We start from the raw sequence: 18,069 nt of genomic DNA on the forward strand, positions 1-18,069 counted from the left end.
ATGATTAAACTTTCTGGTAGTGGTTCTCCTAGAATACTGATTTCCGTGTAATTTCCAATAGTTCTTCTTAATATGTCCTTCACCTCTATAATGATGACAAATTTTAAGAGAGCTACGGTTTCCAATGGTGTTTGGGTGGCCGTCCTTCCATCCACGATTCGCATCACCATTCTTATAAACAGGGAGCAACCAACCATAAAAATCGGAGAAAGAGAGAAGTTCCCCACTAGTTAGCAGTTGGGTGCGGGCTATATCATACTCGGGATCAACTTTGGCCAAAAAAAAAAATTAAACAAATACTCGCTCCTCTTCATCTCGTACTCGTTTGATACCAGCAACAACAAGTTATATGGCTCGTTTCTCTTCAAATGCTTTTTTAGAATCATTATAATATTAGAACATAGTACGACCCTTTTGTTCAACACGATAACTCCTTAAAAGTAAGTTATGAACATGAGAAAGATCATGTTTACTAGCATACATGGATTTAAGATATTCCCTTAGTTCATTGATAGTGTCACAGTGAGATATAATATCGTTAATAGTGGGATCTAAAGTATTTTGTACCCGATTGAACTATCTACAGTCTTTCATCATCCATTTCTTTCGAGCCTCGGCATCAATTTTAGGTAGAAGTTATCAGTTCAATGATCCCTCAAATCAACACTATTAACATAGTCGAGGATTTTGAGGGATCATCTAACATATTTTGATGAGACTAACTGACACAGTGAATAAGTCACTCAAGAGACCCAAACTCTCTGATAGTTACTCACCCACTAGGAAACCCAACCTAAAAAATAGATACCTAAAAAACTTAAGATTCTTAGGCTCTAATACCATCAAATTTTAGAAAGGAAAAGAAATCTCATTTTATTAATCAAAGTTTACGTCCTATTTATACATATATAGGAACTCATGCTACTTATGGAAACCATAAAGTTATGGTTATATCAAGCTATAGTAGCTTATAACAATGTTTAAATGCATTATCGTATCATTTTTATCTTATTTAATTTTATATGAAATTGAGTGAAATTAGTTTAAATTGAATGAAAATTTATGGAATTTGATAAATTGGCTTAATTACATAAGAAATATAAGTGATATATAATAAAATAATCATTTTTTTTATGAAGGTCAAATAATCAGTTTAATGCTGACACGACTTGATTTGACGGTTTTATATGATGGTTCATGTTAGCTGACCCCGAATCATTTCGGGAATAAGGCTTTGTTGTTGTTGTTTGAAAGAAATCTCTATTGTTAGTTTCATAAGAATTTTGAGCAATTAATGGTCCAAAGCAAATCAATTTAAAACAAATGTAATAGTTTATTTTTATCAAAGGAATATATTTCAATTGGTATACTTCCTAGTTTCACAGTTGAAATATTGTGGGTTGGAATTTTATTACAAACAAATATTAAAAAATAATTTTTTCTTAATTTTTTTAAATATAAATTTGTATTGCTGGCAGTGTTCTAAAAATCGGTCAAGACGGCCGCCTAGGCGGTGATTTTTAGAACACCGTCCTGATTTTCACTAATCAGGTGGCATAAATCGGTTGACCGATTTTTGGCCTCCTAGGCGGTCCCATGCGGCCTTTTGGAAAAATTGGTCCTTGAATTTTATGTCAATTTTTTTTTTAATTTTAAAAAAATATTAAATAAAAAACCTTAAACTATTAAATTTATTTTTAAAAATATTAATTTTATTTTATTTTAACACATTTTTTTATTATAAATGCTATTTTATTGATCTATTTGTTATTTTTTTTAAGAACATTAATGTAAATAATATTAAAATATATATGTTTGCCTATCCTAAATATTTTATATTATTATTTTTACATAGTATAATTCATATATTAATTATATTTAAATAATACTTTATTTAATAAAACATAAATAAATACAAAAAATACAAATCCGATTAATCCCGATTAATCTCCGATTAATCAGTAAGGGTCATGTCCGTCCGACTAGCGTCTAACGTCTTTTACAATCTTGATTGTTGGTATCTATATAGTAAGGTGCTGTTTGATTTTTTTTTTTTGGTAAGAAAGGAAAGGAAAAAAACAAAACCAACAAAAAACCTACACCGGGATTAGTAAGGTGCTGTTTGATAAAATTGAAAAATAAGTACAGAAAACATAAGTACTAAATTTTAAATCCTGAATAGTATAAGTGCCGAAAATATTGAGTGATATAATTATTATAAAAATATTAGTTCATAATGTTTAACTTAAAATGTTAAGTTAAATACTTGCCAAAATAAGTGCTTTTTAATTTAATTTACTAATTTAAGTGGTTGATAAATAATTGTTATCAATGGCACTTCAATTAAAGGGTGAATAATTATAAGGTCTCTATGTTTTTGTTTAACTAATTAGTAGGTTCATCATGTTATTATAAAGTGCTTATGTTTTACTTTAATCAACCCTTTAGTCCTTTTATTTATTTTTAGACATAAAAATATAAAATTGCCTCTAATTATACAAATAAAATAACTTATCTTCTAGTCTTCAAATTTAATCAAAATAGTTATAATGAAGTTTGTATTGTATATATATACCGAAATTCTTATAATTGTGTATATTAATTATAAAAAAAATTATATTTCTTATTCTCTTAACAAATCATTTTTATAATTTTATATTGTTCTATTCCAATTTTTATAATTTTTATAATATTTAGCATTCATTTTTTTAATAAATAAGTTCTATATTACTAAATTAAAATTTATAATTATATAAAAATTAATAAAACAATTAACTGATATTGGAGAGATTATTATTATGAAGAAAAAATGGATATTTTATTATAAAACATATAGTAAAGGGTAATTTTGGTATTTTAAATTTTATTTAGTCTAATTTGAACATTCATTCAAATATAAGAACTAAAGAGTTGAGGAAAATAAAGACTGAAAGACTATAAAATCATTTCTAAAAACATAAGAACTAACTAGTATATTACGTAAAAATATAGAAACCTTATAATTATTTAACCTAAATTAAATAAGTGTTTAATATTTTAATTTAAATCATTAAGTGGGTTATCAAATAATGTCTAAGTATATATAGACGTATAAAATAAAATTTCAAAACATATATATTAAAAAAACTGCAAATTCTTTTCTTCTTCATTTCTCTTCCATTTTTCTGTTAATTTTTCTATTTTGTTGATCTATTTTGAGGAGGACGAAGATCTTCCTTCTTCCTCCTCACACCGGATTAGATTTCTGTATTTTTCTTATTGCTTTTTTAGTCTATGTTCATATATTTCATTGGAACTTTTTATCCGTCTGATTGTATTTGCACTCTATTATTCTCTCGCTTATGCTTTTTTCGGATTTAGCAAGAGCAGAAATGGTTTATCTTGTCCGTAGATCAATAAATCTACGTGGTTACAAAAAAGAAAAAGAATTCAGATCCGAATATTCGGAATGGTCTAAAGGATGAAGTTTGGATTGATGATATCTTTCTATAGATTTGGATTTACAAGAAATATATTGTTGTTTTGTGTTTTTTATGCTTTTTTTTGGATTCTTTTTGCTCTTTGGAGTTATTTTCATCCATTCGTGGATATTGTATTTGTCTATAATCCTGTGAGATTTTATTCTTTATATTTTACTTCTTGATTTTTTTTTTCATGTAATTTCTCAAAAAAAAATGTCAGTATATTGCTTTTTTTTTTTTTTAAATGTCAGCTTATTGTGGTCTTTTTGAAGAAATTTATTGATTATTTATATAAGAGTGGATATAATAAGGTTATTTTAAAAATATTGAAAAGTTTTTAAATTTAAATTATTTGAAGAAGCAAAAAAAAATTGAGATTAGGTATGGACAGAAAGGAAGAAAGTTAAAAAGAAAATACAGAAGGAAATTGACAGAAGGGCCTATCCACTTCCCAGTTCACTACCCCCTCGGTGGATAAGCAAAATCTGCACACTATTATTAGCTCGGAAATAGCTTCAATCTGCCGGAGAGATTATCCATGGCCGCTGCTGTTTTATCTTCTTGTTTTTCCCTTCCTAGAAACCTCAAGAATCTTTCCCTCAATTCCACTTGTTCTGCTTCTTCTTCTACTCCCTCCGCTTTCAGGTCTCTCAGTTTCTCCTCCGCCGTTTCTCACGATGTCTTCAACAAAGGTATTTCAATAATAACCCCTTTCTCTCTCTCAATTACTTCAATGGTGAAACATTTGCATTCTTTTTTTTCTATTGAATTCTACGAATTGCAAGAAATCGCGAGAAATTGAAAGGAAACCTTACTCAATTTGTTTCTTGTTGCTGATATGGTTAACTGGGTCTTTGCTAAATGTCCAATTAATGGAAGGTCTAGGTGCATTTAATCTGTTACTTCTTTTGCATCTGTTTAGGGTGTTTGTCAATGAGCATCGTTAAACGGCCGAGTGGGCATTCAATTGTTTGCGAGGCTGCTCCACAGAAAAAAGCTGATTCTGCGGAAAAGAGAGCTCGTCAAGCTGAGAAAAAGAGAATTTACAATAAAGCCCGCAAGTCTGAAATTAAAACCCGGATGAAGAAGGTCAGCTTTCTGCCTGCCTTATTCCTTTCTTTCATTTCATATTTTTTTCAGTGCTGAGCTATATCATATCTGCAAATGCAATCGGTACAACACTAAGCTTTGCTTATCTTCCGCTCCTACATTTTTGCTTATATGTGAGCATTATGTGAATTTATCCTTCTTTGGTTTTCACTTTTCATATACACTATGTATTTGTTTTGGAAACTGCTATTCAAAAACATAATCATCAATATAAAGAGAATTTTTTGCTGTATCTATTAGCTTGAAACCACTAATCTTACCGGCACGCGAATTCCCTGAGAAAATCTCTCCAGCTGACATTGAATTTTACTAGTGACCTCAGAGTATTTTATAAGCTATTGCACCCACCAGTTGATGTTGGTCACTCTTAAGGTTTGTGTTAAAAAATCATTTAGGAAGGTAGATGCTCTTTTTTTGAAGTGGTCAAGGAATAGTAGCAATCATCAGTTTGGAACCGATTAAAGCAATTTTCTTTGCATAGGGTAAATTGATTTGTTGTTACAAAAGCAACAAACATGGTATATATCTGGGGTAGAGAACACAAAGATGATCTGTTTTCCTCCAAAATTCATTCGTAGAAGCTTTATTCATGTGCTCGTTAAAGTCTCAAGTGTGGGATTAAGTTGAAGACGAAAAACTGGACCTAGTATTGAGTGAAAGAATGTTTGCATACTTTCTATTGCAGCTGAAAATTCCACCACCTGTTGATCTTATGTAAAGGAACTTGAAGAATTGATGCAACCCCAAGTCTCGTCTCGTCTCATAGGGAAACATATATTGCACAATCCATAATAGTACCATCTTTGAAGTATCTCTCTTGAGGAATATCTAAGAGTAGGATAATATGGTATTTTGAACTGCTCTATATACAGTTTTTTACTCATTTAGTATTGCATTGGTTAGAATGAGTAACATTGTGATTTTATGCTCAAATAGTTTCATCGATTATGAATTTTCAGCCTTGAATTGTCTCCTGTTAACACAGTTTGGTTCCTTTCCAAATTGGTTGCAGTTTTAATCTAGTGCACTCTGTTCTATGCAAGTTGCTGATACGACTGTTAGTTGTTAGTTGTTCATAATATGATTATCTATTACAGGTATTGGAAGCATTGGATGATCTGAGGAAGAAACCTGATGCACAAGCAGAGGAGGTGCTTTCTATCGAGAAACTGATCGGAGAGGCCTACTCAATCATTGATAAAGCAGTAAAAGTGGGGACATTGCACAGAAACACTGGAGCACGCAGAAAGTCCCGACTTGCTAGGAGAAAGAAGGCTGTCGAGATTCACCATGGCTGGTATACCCCTGCTCCGGCCACAGTAATAGATTCCACCTAGGACCCCTGGTTTATATTGAAATTGGATTGTGTTAATGTTGTCTGATATGGTATAAATTATTTTGTTGCATCCCCCTAGATATCACTGTAATCTAACTTTCCCTGTTAATTCTTCTTTAAAACGTAGACAACTATGGATTCATTTAGGCAAGATGAGTTGGAAGTTTGTGCACAGGTTTTGATTAAACAGTCTGTAAAACTGTTTTCTGAATAACAGTCATAATTTGGTTGTCCTAAGATGGAATATCTGATTTCTTTTGACACTTGTAGAAAAAAAAAACAGTTCTTATAAAAAATAACACAAGATTTGACATTTAAATAAATTTATTTAAAAGTTCGAGACATTTGTAAATAATTTGTCAATACTGAACATTGTGTAATTTACCCATAATAATTATCTAGAAATGTTGAAAAAACTGTAAACATAGGATATATCCATGTATGCATTTAGATCTTCTATTTTATCATGTATTTGTGGTCACAATCACCATTTTCATATCCACTAACATAACAGTATACATCTCCACCATTTGCATCTGACTGATTAGTTTCAATCCATTTAGACCTTCTATTTTACTGACATTTGAGATTTATTTTCAAACTAAAGGCACATTTTCTTATTTAGGATTTTTTTTTTCTAAGATACTGTAAACGTTGTTGTCGTGTGACCAAGAGGTCACGGGTTCGAGTCTTAGGAGCGGCCTCTTGCCAAAATAAATTGGCAGGGGAAGGCTTGCCCCCAGTACACCCTTGTGGTGGGACCCCTTCCCGGACCTTTGCTCAACGGGGATGCGTAGTGCGACCGGGCCGCCCTTTTTTTTTTATATACTATATCCGTACTTTCATCACTTAAATCCGCTTTATCCAACCTTACTTTTTTTTTCTTTGAAATGCGAAAACTTCTTCTTGTGCCCTGACTAGAACTAGAATAGAACCTTTATGTCACAATCGTCCTTATCATATCCATCAACACATGAATATATCTCTACACCGTTTGCATCCATTGGATTAGTTTCATTGCGTCTAAACTTTCTATTTTGTCACACATTTCTATATGTGGTATCATAATCGTCATTATCATATCCACCAACAAAAGAATATATCTCTGTACCATTTTCATGATCATTCTCGGTGCATGTAGATCTATCTTCTATTTTTCCACACACCTCTATAATGTGTTGTCCTAATCGCCATTATCGTATCCACCAACATAAGAATATGTCTATGCGCATTTTCATTCATTGGATTAGTCTCAATTCATCCAGAGTTTCTATTTTGCCACACATTTCTAAATATGTTATAACAATCACCATTATCATATACACCATTATTATTATTATAATCACGGTATAATTGAAAAAGTCTTATCTCATTTCTTTACGTGTACACAATTTTATTAAAATTCTTATTGTAATTATCGATTTTCTTCTTAAAATGAATATCTATTATCTTGATGAAATTGATTGTTTTCTATCATATATTAATATAAAGTGGACCTTTAACTATCAGCCAATGTTATCAGGCTCGGACCGGACCGGTCGAACCGGTGAGGAGACTAGTCCGAGCCTGTCCGGTTTGTTGATTGCTCAACAAACCGGAGAGACCCAGGAATGAACCGGGACCCGGTGTAACCCCGGGTCTCTAACATTGTACGTGAGATTGAATAGGCGGGCTGGTTTGAAAAAATTGATTGTAGGCGGGTCGGTTTTGAAATAAAAAAAAAATTGTATATCAACAAACCGGAGAGACCCGGGAATGAACCGGGACTCGGTGTAACCCCAGGTTTTTAAAAAAAAAAATGTATAGGCGGGATAGAAAATGATAATATGGTGCGGCATTCGCATAACTCACGTGCGCCCCTAACTCAGTGATTAATCGATTGCACTCCTGCGCATGAAAGAGCATTTTCTTTAGTAATTGGTTAACACTTTGTAAAGTCCATCTACTTATAAGCTAGTTAAGTTTTTCCTTTCTTTCCTATGTGGGATTTAAATGCTTAATTTCCTTTTATTTTCTTCCAAACTATTTCAAGTCGTTCACTTTGAGTATCAATTTCTCATTCATCACTTGTCCGTTTTGAGTTTATAATATATTTTTAAAAAGATCTCATGACATAGAATACGTTGATATGTTTCAATTTATTCTGAACTTAATTTATTCGTTATATATTTAAGACTCAAATTAACAAAAAATAACAAACCAAAAGTTGTTTATAATTTATTTTGGATATATATAATGTATAAAAAATATTTTAAAATTAATTATATATATTTAATATATATAAATATTATTTATTTATTACGTCATCCGGTTCGACCAATCCGAGCCATCTGGTCTGACCAAGTGACCCGTGACCCAGTTACCAGTTCGGTTCTGATAACATTGCTATCACCTCGAGCTTTAGTTCAAACGGTTCATGACATGATATCAGAGTCAGTGTGATCAAGTGGTCCAAGGTTCGATTCATGACAACCTTTCACAATCCTCAAACAATGAAACTAAAAAAAGTATAAAGAACTAAACCTAAAATGAGGGGACACACGAGAACTAAAACTAAAATAGTAGGCAGGCACAACCAAAGAAGCAGCAGCTTGTATCAAGGGGCCCTGCCATAAAATATTGACATATAACTCGATAAGCATCACAGAACATGTAAAATTATGGCTTTAGCAGTAAAATTAAATGGAAAGCAATTGAATCCCCAATTTAAATTTTTAAGTCAAAAACCTCGACCATGGTTCTTGTAAAAAAGAACCAACAAATGTTGAGCCAAAAAAAAAATATTGCAGAATATTTTTTATTCCTTCCATTTTCTGCAATGTAAATAGTCATCATCATAACATCATTCATAACCTTGTAGCTAAATTTACACGTCAACTAATTTTATTTACAGAAGGAGAAAATTCCAGTCACGCCAAGTAAAATGTGTATATCAACAATAAGTTCTTTGTGTATGACATATTTATATATATATATATATATATATCTTTATGATCTGAAAATAGAAGAGTGAAAACACAGCAATCATATATAAAGAGGAAAACCATTTGCTACCTTACATAGATGTTCCCGACCGCATAGGCTGAGCTTCGGTCGGAATTTCAGTCTGGTGATGGTTGTCAAGTGGCATGTACTGTGACATAAATTAATAGACATTATCTCTGAGTCCAAGTAAGTCTGCAATACAAAACATGAAATGTTTATCAGTGAAATTAATGTTTAGAATAAACAAACTTCAAGTGTGTATGACTGGTTTTACCCGAAGCCGATATTTGTAGAAAAAATAGCCAGCAAGACCAGCTCTTGCCACGGCTGCTACGACCACCAATGTTAGAAACCATCCAAGTTTCGATCCGCTCCTTTCTGTTGAATGAATAAATGAATGAAAAAGGAAGTTAGAATCTTTAATTGTCACAAGTACACAAAATGAAAGCTACACATTAATTTGTTACCAGTACAAACATCTTGTTCCTTTATATAAAGGAGATCTCCTTTGCACTTGCATTCATATCCTCCCCAACTGTTCTTACAGGAGCACCCATCACATTGGCAAGCTGTGTGTTCCGCGCATTCGTTGATATCTCCCAACAAAGGAAGAAATTAAGTACCTTCACACTTGTCTCGACCGTCCCCTTTAAAGCCTTTCGGGCATTCACAACCAGATACTTGAGACTCCTACAAACGAGAAACACTAGATACATACTATATATTCATTGCACTGAACTGAACTACAACAACTAAGATTGTACGCGAAACCAAACAGAATAGAACGACTGAACTGAACAGGCGGAGAAAAATAATCCGTCTTTTTCTTCTGACCAACATCCTCCATTACTAATGGAACACCTTGCAGGTCCAAAAGCTGCGAAAAAACAGAAACACAGGGTTAATAGGTTATGCATAATCTACTTTATTATGCCTGAATTAAAAAATGTACCTTCACAAGATGAGTAACCATCTCCCTTGTATTGTATGCCATTCACAACCGGACATTCGCACTCTTCCCCGAAATGTGCCCTTAAAAATGAAAAATGGAAGCAGTAAATTAGTAAAAGCAATCTTCATGTTGAAGAATATATATGACTGTTTCCAATCAGAACAGTGCCTCTTCAGTCACCATGGGGCTGCACTGATTAAGAGCAAGCTCAGTTTTTCGTGTTGGGCAATCTCTATACTTCTTCAGGACATTTTGGATTTTGATTGCTAATTCAGTGACTGAATTTTGCGTGACTTCAGTTCCTGAATGAGAATCTGTGACTGTGCAAACACTGAGTCGGAAATTCAATGTCTGGCAGCGATTCTTTTGAGAATTTTGGTTATGGGGAACATAAAGAAGCAAAGCACCGCAACTTCTCGAGTTGGTTTGCCAAACAAATTTGGTTTTTGAATAAAAGTTTTCCCTGGAAAAAGCTTTCAAATGTTGGATTATGCCAGGCATCTCCGGAAATTTCACTGGTTGGTCTTTTTACATGCATAAAAAGGTTTGAACCCAAAATAAGTGCTCATTCCCCCTTTTCCTTTTCTCAATGAAACAGAATACAGAATGACTACAACAATATAGTTCCAAATCCTGAAAGCAGAAGTAATTGGAAAGGATGAAAACATTAAAAATCAAAGAAATAAACCAAATCAAAATTAACAAAAATAAAAGCAGCCTTATGCTATTATATTAACATAATTCCTTCAATGTATCACAATATTAGTTAAATTAAATACTTGAAATGACTTGTAACGAGATAGTAGACTAAAACAATTCAATAATAATGTAGACATCTTGCAGCATTTGAATTGATAGAACAACTTTTATTATCGAACCCACATATAATCAACAAGAACTGAAGATTGTAACTTTAACTTGAATCAAACTACTGGAAATTTCTAGATTATTTTGTAACTAGCTCATCAAGCAGTTCAAATGCAAATAATAACCTTCTTTCTCTGCATACATATTCAACAAAAGTCGCCCAAGATTCAGGTTCTGGTTTAAAACCCATCTCTGCTAATTGAAATAATAGCATAATAGCATCATCTACCATTCCACCTTTACAAAGGCAAACCAACAACTCATTTGAAGTTGCATAATGGGGTACAAAACCTCTAGTCAACATCAAACCTAAAAGTTCACAAGCCTTCTCCACCTCACCTTTTTGGCATAAGAAATTCAAAATAATCCTGTAACTTCCTTTGTTCAGACAAACTCCCTCAAAATCCAGTTTCTCAAGCATCCTAAGAGCCTCATCAATTCTACCTTCATCACATAACCCTCTAAGTAACACATTAAAAGTTACAACATCTGCTTTACATTCCATTTCTTTCATTTCGTTGAGCAACTCCATGGATTTGTCTATTTCACCAGCTCTGCAGAAGCCATTTATCAATGTAGTATAACTAATTGTATCAGGTTTCATGCCAAAGCTCTTCATCTCATCAAAAACCTCCTTTGCCTCCTGCAACATTCCCCCCTTGCAATATCCATCCATTAGAGCTGAATAGTTGTATATATTTGGATTACATCCATTGTTTCTCATAAAATTCATTATCTTCCTGGCCCTATCAGCCTTCCCCTCATTGCAAAAGCCTTTAATCAGAACACCATAAGTAATAGCATCAGGCAGTATCTGATCCTTTGACACCATTTCCTCGAACAACTCAATTGCTTCTTCGAGTTTTCCGTTTCCAGCCAGACCAGCCATCAGAGTTGAGTAGGTAATCAGATTAGGATAAGATGTCTTAGTCTTCTTCATCTCCTTTACAACATCAATGGCAGACTCAAGATTCCCACTTCTGCAATGATGTTTAACCAATATGTTAAAAATACAGGTGTTTGGCTCTATTTTGAGACATTCCTTCACATGCAACAGCAATGCCTGCGCCAAATCTATCCGCTTCGATTCAACCAATAGATTGAGACATGTGCTAATCGCTTTAAGAGAGGGTTTCTCACGAACAATTGGCTGAATAGCATAGAACATGTCAAGAACTCTTTCATGCAGAGAGGACTTAGAAAAGTGCTTCATGAGACTCAAAAATATGATTTCATGAAATTTGCAAGTTTCATATGTCATTTGATGAAGAAGTGCATCAACAGCCTGAAACTTCCTTGCCTGAGCAAGCTTATGAATTATGATAGAATAGGTAGCATGGTTGTGATTAAAACCTCTTTGCTCAGCTACCATGTTGAATATTTCTAATGCATGTTGTGGATCTTTTTCATGTTTGATCAAATTTATGGCATACTGATGAGAGATGAATTTAGGTTTTCTATGAGTTTCTACAAGGGTGTTTGATGTCCTGGTTGGGGAATCAGAAACGGGGGTTGCTTCTGAGAACTGTAGGGGAGAGATACATGGAAATGAATATGATGTAGTTGAATAGGAAGTGGAGAATAGGCAATGTCTGCGGCAAAGACCTCTTGCAGTCCTCATGAAGGCAGTTACACCTTTTACGTCTTTGTCATCTGAAGAAGATAACAATCCATCAGAACTCTTTTTCAAGTGTGTATCCAAATGCACTTTCAAAACCAAAAATTAGGAAGACATCCATTTCAGAACAGCATCTTCAGAAAAGCACTAACAAAAATAGTAATAACAACCACATAAAGGTGAATATATCAAGAATCATTTGAATATGCTAAATGCTCTAACACATACCCATGTGTTATGAATCATGCAAAAGGATTATTATAACCACATCAACAAACCACAAAAACAAACACAACATTCATTTGATATAGTTCACTGATTATCATTAACTTAACTTTTTCTGATTTCTTTTCTCTGGCATCTTTTCTCCTATAGAGAAATCCTTTGAGAAAAGAAACCACACAAACTTAAAATACCATCCAGCATACACTTTTCTGAGGGGACCAGTCCATCATAAAAGAGAGGGTTTATATGGTCACGTTACATGAAATCAAAATAAGAAGATGACCCAAAAGTTTTCCTTTTTCATTTGACGTACAGACTGCAGAAACTGACAAAGGATGCGGCTCCAAATCCTGGAAAATTTGTATTTTGAGATGATGAAACCCATTAAAAACTCAAAACTAAAAATCTCTGAAATTCATTTCAAATCCAAGAGAAACTAAACCAACCTCCACAAGAACACAAATTTAAATCACGAATGTAAAGTTGAATGATGCTTCTAAATCCCTGATTGAGATGTACAACTCATAACCACCATAAAGTTGAAATTCTAACTTATTTTGGGTTTTGAATTCTGTGTACAAGGTTTCTTTAAGTTAGTCCATCCTCAATCGTGTCTCTTAGTTGATTCCATAATATTGCATCTATGTCCAAACCCATCTTTCTAAATAATGAAAGTTTAGTTTCTGAAACTTAGAAAAATAACCTTCTTGCAAGAAAAAGGTCATCAATTAACATGACTTTCATCATGAATTCCCTGACTCTGTAGACACCAATTTCAAGGTCAGTAAGAAAAATGATTAACGTGCTCACAAAATCTTTGCAATGAAAATTTATTTCCTCAGAAATGAGTCTTTGATGATAGTTCTTCAATATAATTTGATGAAAACTCACTTGCCATCCTCATTGTGCATCTTCCTTCCAAGTCAACACAATCATTCTACAACACCATATCACCCAAGATAATAAATTGTTCTATGATATTCATGTCATTGGAAATATGTTAACACCTTCTTTTGGAGAAATTCTTTCAAACCAAACATAGATTTGTTGAATATCCCAAAGATAAATACAGAGCTGCTATCTTCAAGCATTCAATATATCCAAATTGGTCTAAGTCGACCTGCAAAAATAATAACATGGTTTTTTGAAACGTGAAGATTACCTCACTCTCTTATCTTTCTTATCCTTTTGTTCGTAGTCGCTTCTTATTGCACCTTTTCCCTCTTGTTCTGCCTCATTTTTCTCCACAGTTGTATTCATTTTATTCACCAACATCTGAGTCCTTGGCTCAGGCACCATTCCTTTAGATATCATCTCTTCAAAATAACGCAGAGCATCTTCAATTCTACCCTTGTCATAGAGCCAATGAATCATAACAGTATAGGAACGTCGATCAGGCCCCAAGCCATGTTTCTCCATCTCATTCCAGGTATCTCTTGCTCTTTCCTCACAATCCCAGTCCACATACAATTTCAAGATCAAGTTATAAGTGTCATCGTTCAACTTGCTATTACATTTCTCCATCTTTTCCAAAACCAAGGGTAGCTCCTCCGGTTTCCTCAATGACTTGAGCAAGTAATTGAAAGTTATATCATCAGGAATGCAATTCCCCTTCTTCTCCAGCATTTCATCCAAAAGCTCATAAACCTTCTCCATCCTCCTAATTTTGCACAAATGTTTTATGAGAGAGTTGTACGTAGCCACATTTGGCAAACAACCCCGTTCAGTCATTTCCCTGAAAACTTCCAAAGCATCAGGAACCCTCTTCTTGAAACACAATGCATCAATCATACAATTGCAGATCACAACATCTGGTTTCAACTGTCTGTTCCACATAGATCGATAGATTTTAACAGCAGTGCCTAACTTTCCCTTCTTGGTTAATGCTTTTATAAGAGTTCCAAAGGTAAATAAATCTGGATTGCATTCAGACCCAACTATATCTCTAAAGAACCTCTTCGCTTCATGTACATTTCCCAACACACACCATCCATTCAAAACAATATTCATAGTCTTTATATCCATGCCAAAATCATTTTCTCCTGAATATAGCAAACTTTCTGCAACTTCTACATGCTTATACCTGCATAAACACATAAGAAGTTTCTGAAATGCAACCAAGTCAACATTTAGCCCTAAAGCTCCTCTCTTTTTGAAAATTTCAATTGCCTCCTCTATCTTATGTGCAGCGGCATACCTATTAACAATAATTCGATACGTTTCCTCATTGATAATTCCTTCTCTCTTGGACATTTCATCAAGCACTTGAGTCAACTCACTAAAATGTCTCATTTTACCAAGAATGTCAAGAATCTCATTATATATAGTAGAGTTAATAAAAGTTTGGCCTCCTTTGGAAACCCAATTGAAGAATATATATGCTTGTTTCCAATCAGAACGGTGCCTCTTCAGTACATTCATGATTAGATCTTCCGTCACCATGGGGCTGCATTGATTAAGAGCAAGCTCAATTTTTCGTGTTGGGCAATCTCTATACTTCTTCAGGACATTTTGGATTTTGATTGCTAATTCAGTGACTGAATTTTGCGTGGCTTCAGTTACTGAATGAGAATCTGTGACTGTGCAAACACTGAGTCGGAAATTCAATGTCTGGCAGTGATTCTTTTGAGAATTTTGGTTATGGGGAACATAAAGAAGCAAAGGACGGTAACTTCTCGAGTTGGTTTGCCATACAAATTTGGTCTTTGAGTAAAAGCTTTCCCTGGAAAAGGCTTTCAAATGTTGGATTATGTAAGGCATGTTCTGAAATTTCAGTCGTGGGTCTTTTTACATGACAACAAAATGACAAGGCAGATTAAAAAGGTTTGAAACCAAAATCAGTGCTCATCCCCCTTTTCCTTTTTTCAACGAAACAGAATACAGAATTGACTACAACAATATAGTTCCAAATCCTGAAAACATAATTGGAAAGGATGAAAACATTAAAAATCAAAGAAATAAACCCAATCAAGATTATACACTGATTTCTTCCATATGCCAAATTGAGACATAAATTCACACTTGGCAAAAAGATTTAGTTAAAAAAAAAAGGAAATAAAGGATCATAGTCAAGAAAAAGTAAAGCTATAAATGATACTGAAAATTAAATTTCTCAGGGGAATAGAGAGACACAATAGAGGATATACAGTACCGTACAATCACCTTTTACTCATAACAATAAAGATATAATAGCTTAATGCCTCATAGAAATCACTTCAATCTCAATAGAATGTCAAAATTGAATAAAAACAGATCCGTGTACCCATTAAACACACCTGAAATTTGGACGTAAACACTATAATAGAAGACTTTACCAAAAGGGAAAGAGAGAAGAGCAGTGGACAGGTATGATTATAGCTTATTATGACTGTTTTATGGGTGTACATTAGTAGGTTCGGTTAAAAAAACGAATCGAACTAAAACTGAAGTAGAGTTGTAGAGGAAAGGGAAACGGAACCTAATCGATCAAGGGATTCAATTCCGTTTAAAGCGAACCAAGCTGGCCAATCTTTTTTGAAAATCCTGTGTAATTAAGTAAACCATTATCAATTTATTTAAGACTGAAATGTCTTTTTATTAATTAATTTACTTTTAAGTATCCAAGTCCAGGGGAGAGAAAATTTCGCAAAAACAAGGCTTAATTCATCTACTTCCTACCAAATTGTTCATGGTGAAATAAAGCAGAAAGAGCAGTGCTGCGAAAATAACCAATTCCCAAAACACAATTCCAGCATAAGCAACGTAATATCAGTACAGAACACAGCTAAGCAACAGAATATCAGTTCCAAGTTTTATTTCCAATAAATAAAAAACTAAAACAGCAATCACCATTAACTATTTCAGTAGCATTGAACATTCAGTGGAGCTGAAGAAATCAACTTACAAGGTGATCAAACTGTAGCAGAAAGAAGAGAGCTGAACTGCACGAGTCTCAGTTCGGCCTGGTCTGGAGAGGAGATGGAGGCTCTGATTTCTGAGCTAACAGAAGATAAGAAGTTGAAACTTGCAGGTGCAGGCAGTGGAGTGGAGTGGAATGGGATGGGATTTGGGGAGGATGGGGAGAGAGGACTGAGGGTTTAGTTATCTGAATTGAAGAAGGCAAGAAGAAGGAGGTCCGAATGTCGATCGATTCGGGAACGAGGGTAGGAGGAGGTGTGTTCGATTTGGGAATGGGGAGTTGAGAAGTGGATACTGATTAGGGTAAGACGGCAAGATTATGATAATTGGTAAAATAAGTTAGCAGCAGCAAACAAGCTGAAGCGACCTAGCAGAATAAATTAGAGATTCGAGAGTGGCACGGTGGTCCACTTTGTCTTGTGGAGTTTGTTCTAAAATTAGACCAGATTTGTTGTTTAGTGAAAAGTATACTGAGATATCAAATTCGACATAACGTAATTTAGAATGTTGATTTTAAGAGTTTTTTTTCTCCAATTGAGAACTTATTTGACTTATTAGTAGATAGTCATTTGGTAGATATTTATTATTGCGGTTAGTTGTTTTAGGTGGATCTCTCCGAATTAAAGATTTTAGTATACTTTAGTTTAAGTAATTTGAGGTACTTGATTATTCAAGTCAATTTTAATTAGTACTAGCTTAGAAGTTTCGAATCGAAAAATCGAACAAATAAAAATATAACATATTAAACATTAATTTATAACAAGAAAATTATTTCTAATTCTATTAATAAACATTATATTTATCAACTAGATATATATCAACGTAACTAGATGTATACCAACGCAATGTGCAAATTTCATTTGTTGTTATATATTTACCTTATTTGAAAATAAGCTTACACCTCCCTACTTCCAAATCGACTTCTTTTTCAATGGATTTTGAACTGAATCATATTATGATTTTCAACAAATTCATATTATGACAGTGCTTATAACAAATTAATTTGGTCTAATATATCACTAGTGTAGGTGCCGCGGCCTCGTCCGGACGGACCGGGGGTGGACACCGTTGACGACAGATGCTATGATTGGCGCCGAAAGCAACCAACCGCGGAATCAAGCTGCTCGGCAGGGCCGGAGTTCGGAGTATGGAAGAGTCGCCACCCACGAATGGGAAATGAACACCGATCCCTTGCGGGAGACCGGTGAGGGTTCGGGAAACTTAGGTACGAGCCGAGAATGCTAGCTCCTTTCCGGAGAAAGGCTACTAGGCACCCCGACATCGCCCGGTTATGAACCACCGGCCTCCTACTTAGCATGTTAGACGCTAACGGACTAATCGCATATTTCTTTAAGTTTAAAATTCATTTGAAACCTTTTCTTTCTCGTTTTGAAAACCGTTTTGAGCATATTATTGAAAGCCATATTAGTAAAGAATCACCCATTTACATGAATTTAGAGTATATGGAAGAAAGAGGGAGATAGAAGGAAGAATTAGTTTATTTACCACGTGAGTTATGCTTTATTTTATACATTAAATCTACACTAATCTCACTCCCCAAAAACGAGTTTATTTACATGATTCGTACCTTAATCGCCGTTGGAACAATTTAGGTACG

The 18,069-nt window shown here is 33.9% G+C and overlaps 2 protein-coding genes across 6 annotated transcripts; one reads left to right on the top strand and one right to left on the bottom strand.

Annotated features, from left to right (window-relative positions):
- The first annotated feature begins 3,848 nt into the window (after positions 1-3,848).
- Positions 3,849-6,073, top strand: LOC136218831 (small ribosomal subunit protein bS20c). The gene is made up of 3 exons (XM_066005953.1): positions 3,849-4,153; positions 4,384-4,550; positions 5,669-6,073. The coding sequence occupies exons 1-3, from the start codon at positions 4,000-4,002 to the stop codon at positions 5,906-5,908; spliced, it is 561 nt and encodes a 186-aa protein (XP_065862025.1). The 5' UTR covers positions 3,849-3,999; the 3' UTR covers positions 5,909-6,073.
- A 2,140-nt stretch (positions 6,074-8,213) lies between these two features.
- On the bottom strand, positions 8,214-16,881 carry LOC136218832 (pentatricopeptide repeat-containing protein At5g18475). Of its 5 annotated transcripts, XR_010683944.1 has the most exons (7): positions 16,438-16,881; positions 9,845-9,924; positions 9,687-9,769; positions 9,360-9,598; positions 9,167-9,270; positions 8,962-9,084; positions 8,214-8,513 (listed from the first exon to the last, which is right to left on the bottom strand). XR_010683944.1 is itself a non-coding variant. In XM_066005956.1 (4 exons), the coding sequence occupies exons 2-4, from the start codon at positions 15,312-15,314 to the stop codon at positions 12,361-12,363; spliced, it is 1,488 nt and encodes a 495-aa protein (XP_065862028.1). In that variant the 5' UTR covers positions 15,315-15,466; positions 16,438-16,879; the 3' UTR covers positions 12,230-12,360. The 5 variants fall into 5 exon arrangements, 3 of the variants coding, with proteins under 3 accessions (XP_065862027.1, XP_065862028.1, XP_065862026.1); XR_010683943.1 differs by having other exon boundaries at positions 9,360-9,769; XM_066005956.1 differs by lacking the exons at positions 8,214-8,513; positions 8,962-9,084; positions 9,167-9,270; ... (1 more) ...; positions 9,687-9,769; positions 9,845-9,924 and adding exons at positions 12,230-12,364; positions 13,717-14,637; positions 14,752-15,466 and having other exon boundaries at positions 16,438-16,879.
- Between the last annotated feature and the right edge of the window lie 1,188 nt (positions 16,882-18,069).

This window comes from Euphorbia lathyris, chromosome 2 (assembly GCF_963576675.1).
Source record: "Euphorbia lathyris chromosome 2, ddEupLath1.1, whole genome shotgun sequence".
NCBI lineage: Eukaryota > Viridiplantae > Streptophyta > Magnoliopsida > Malpighiales > Euphorbiaceae > Euphorbia > Euphorbia lathyris.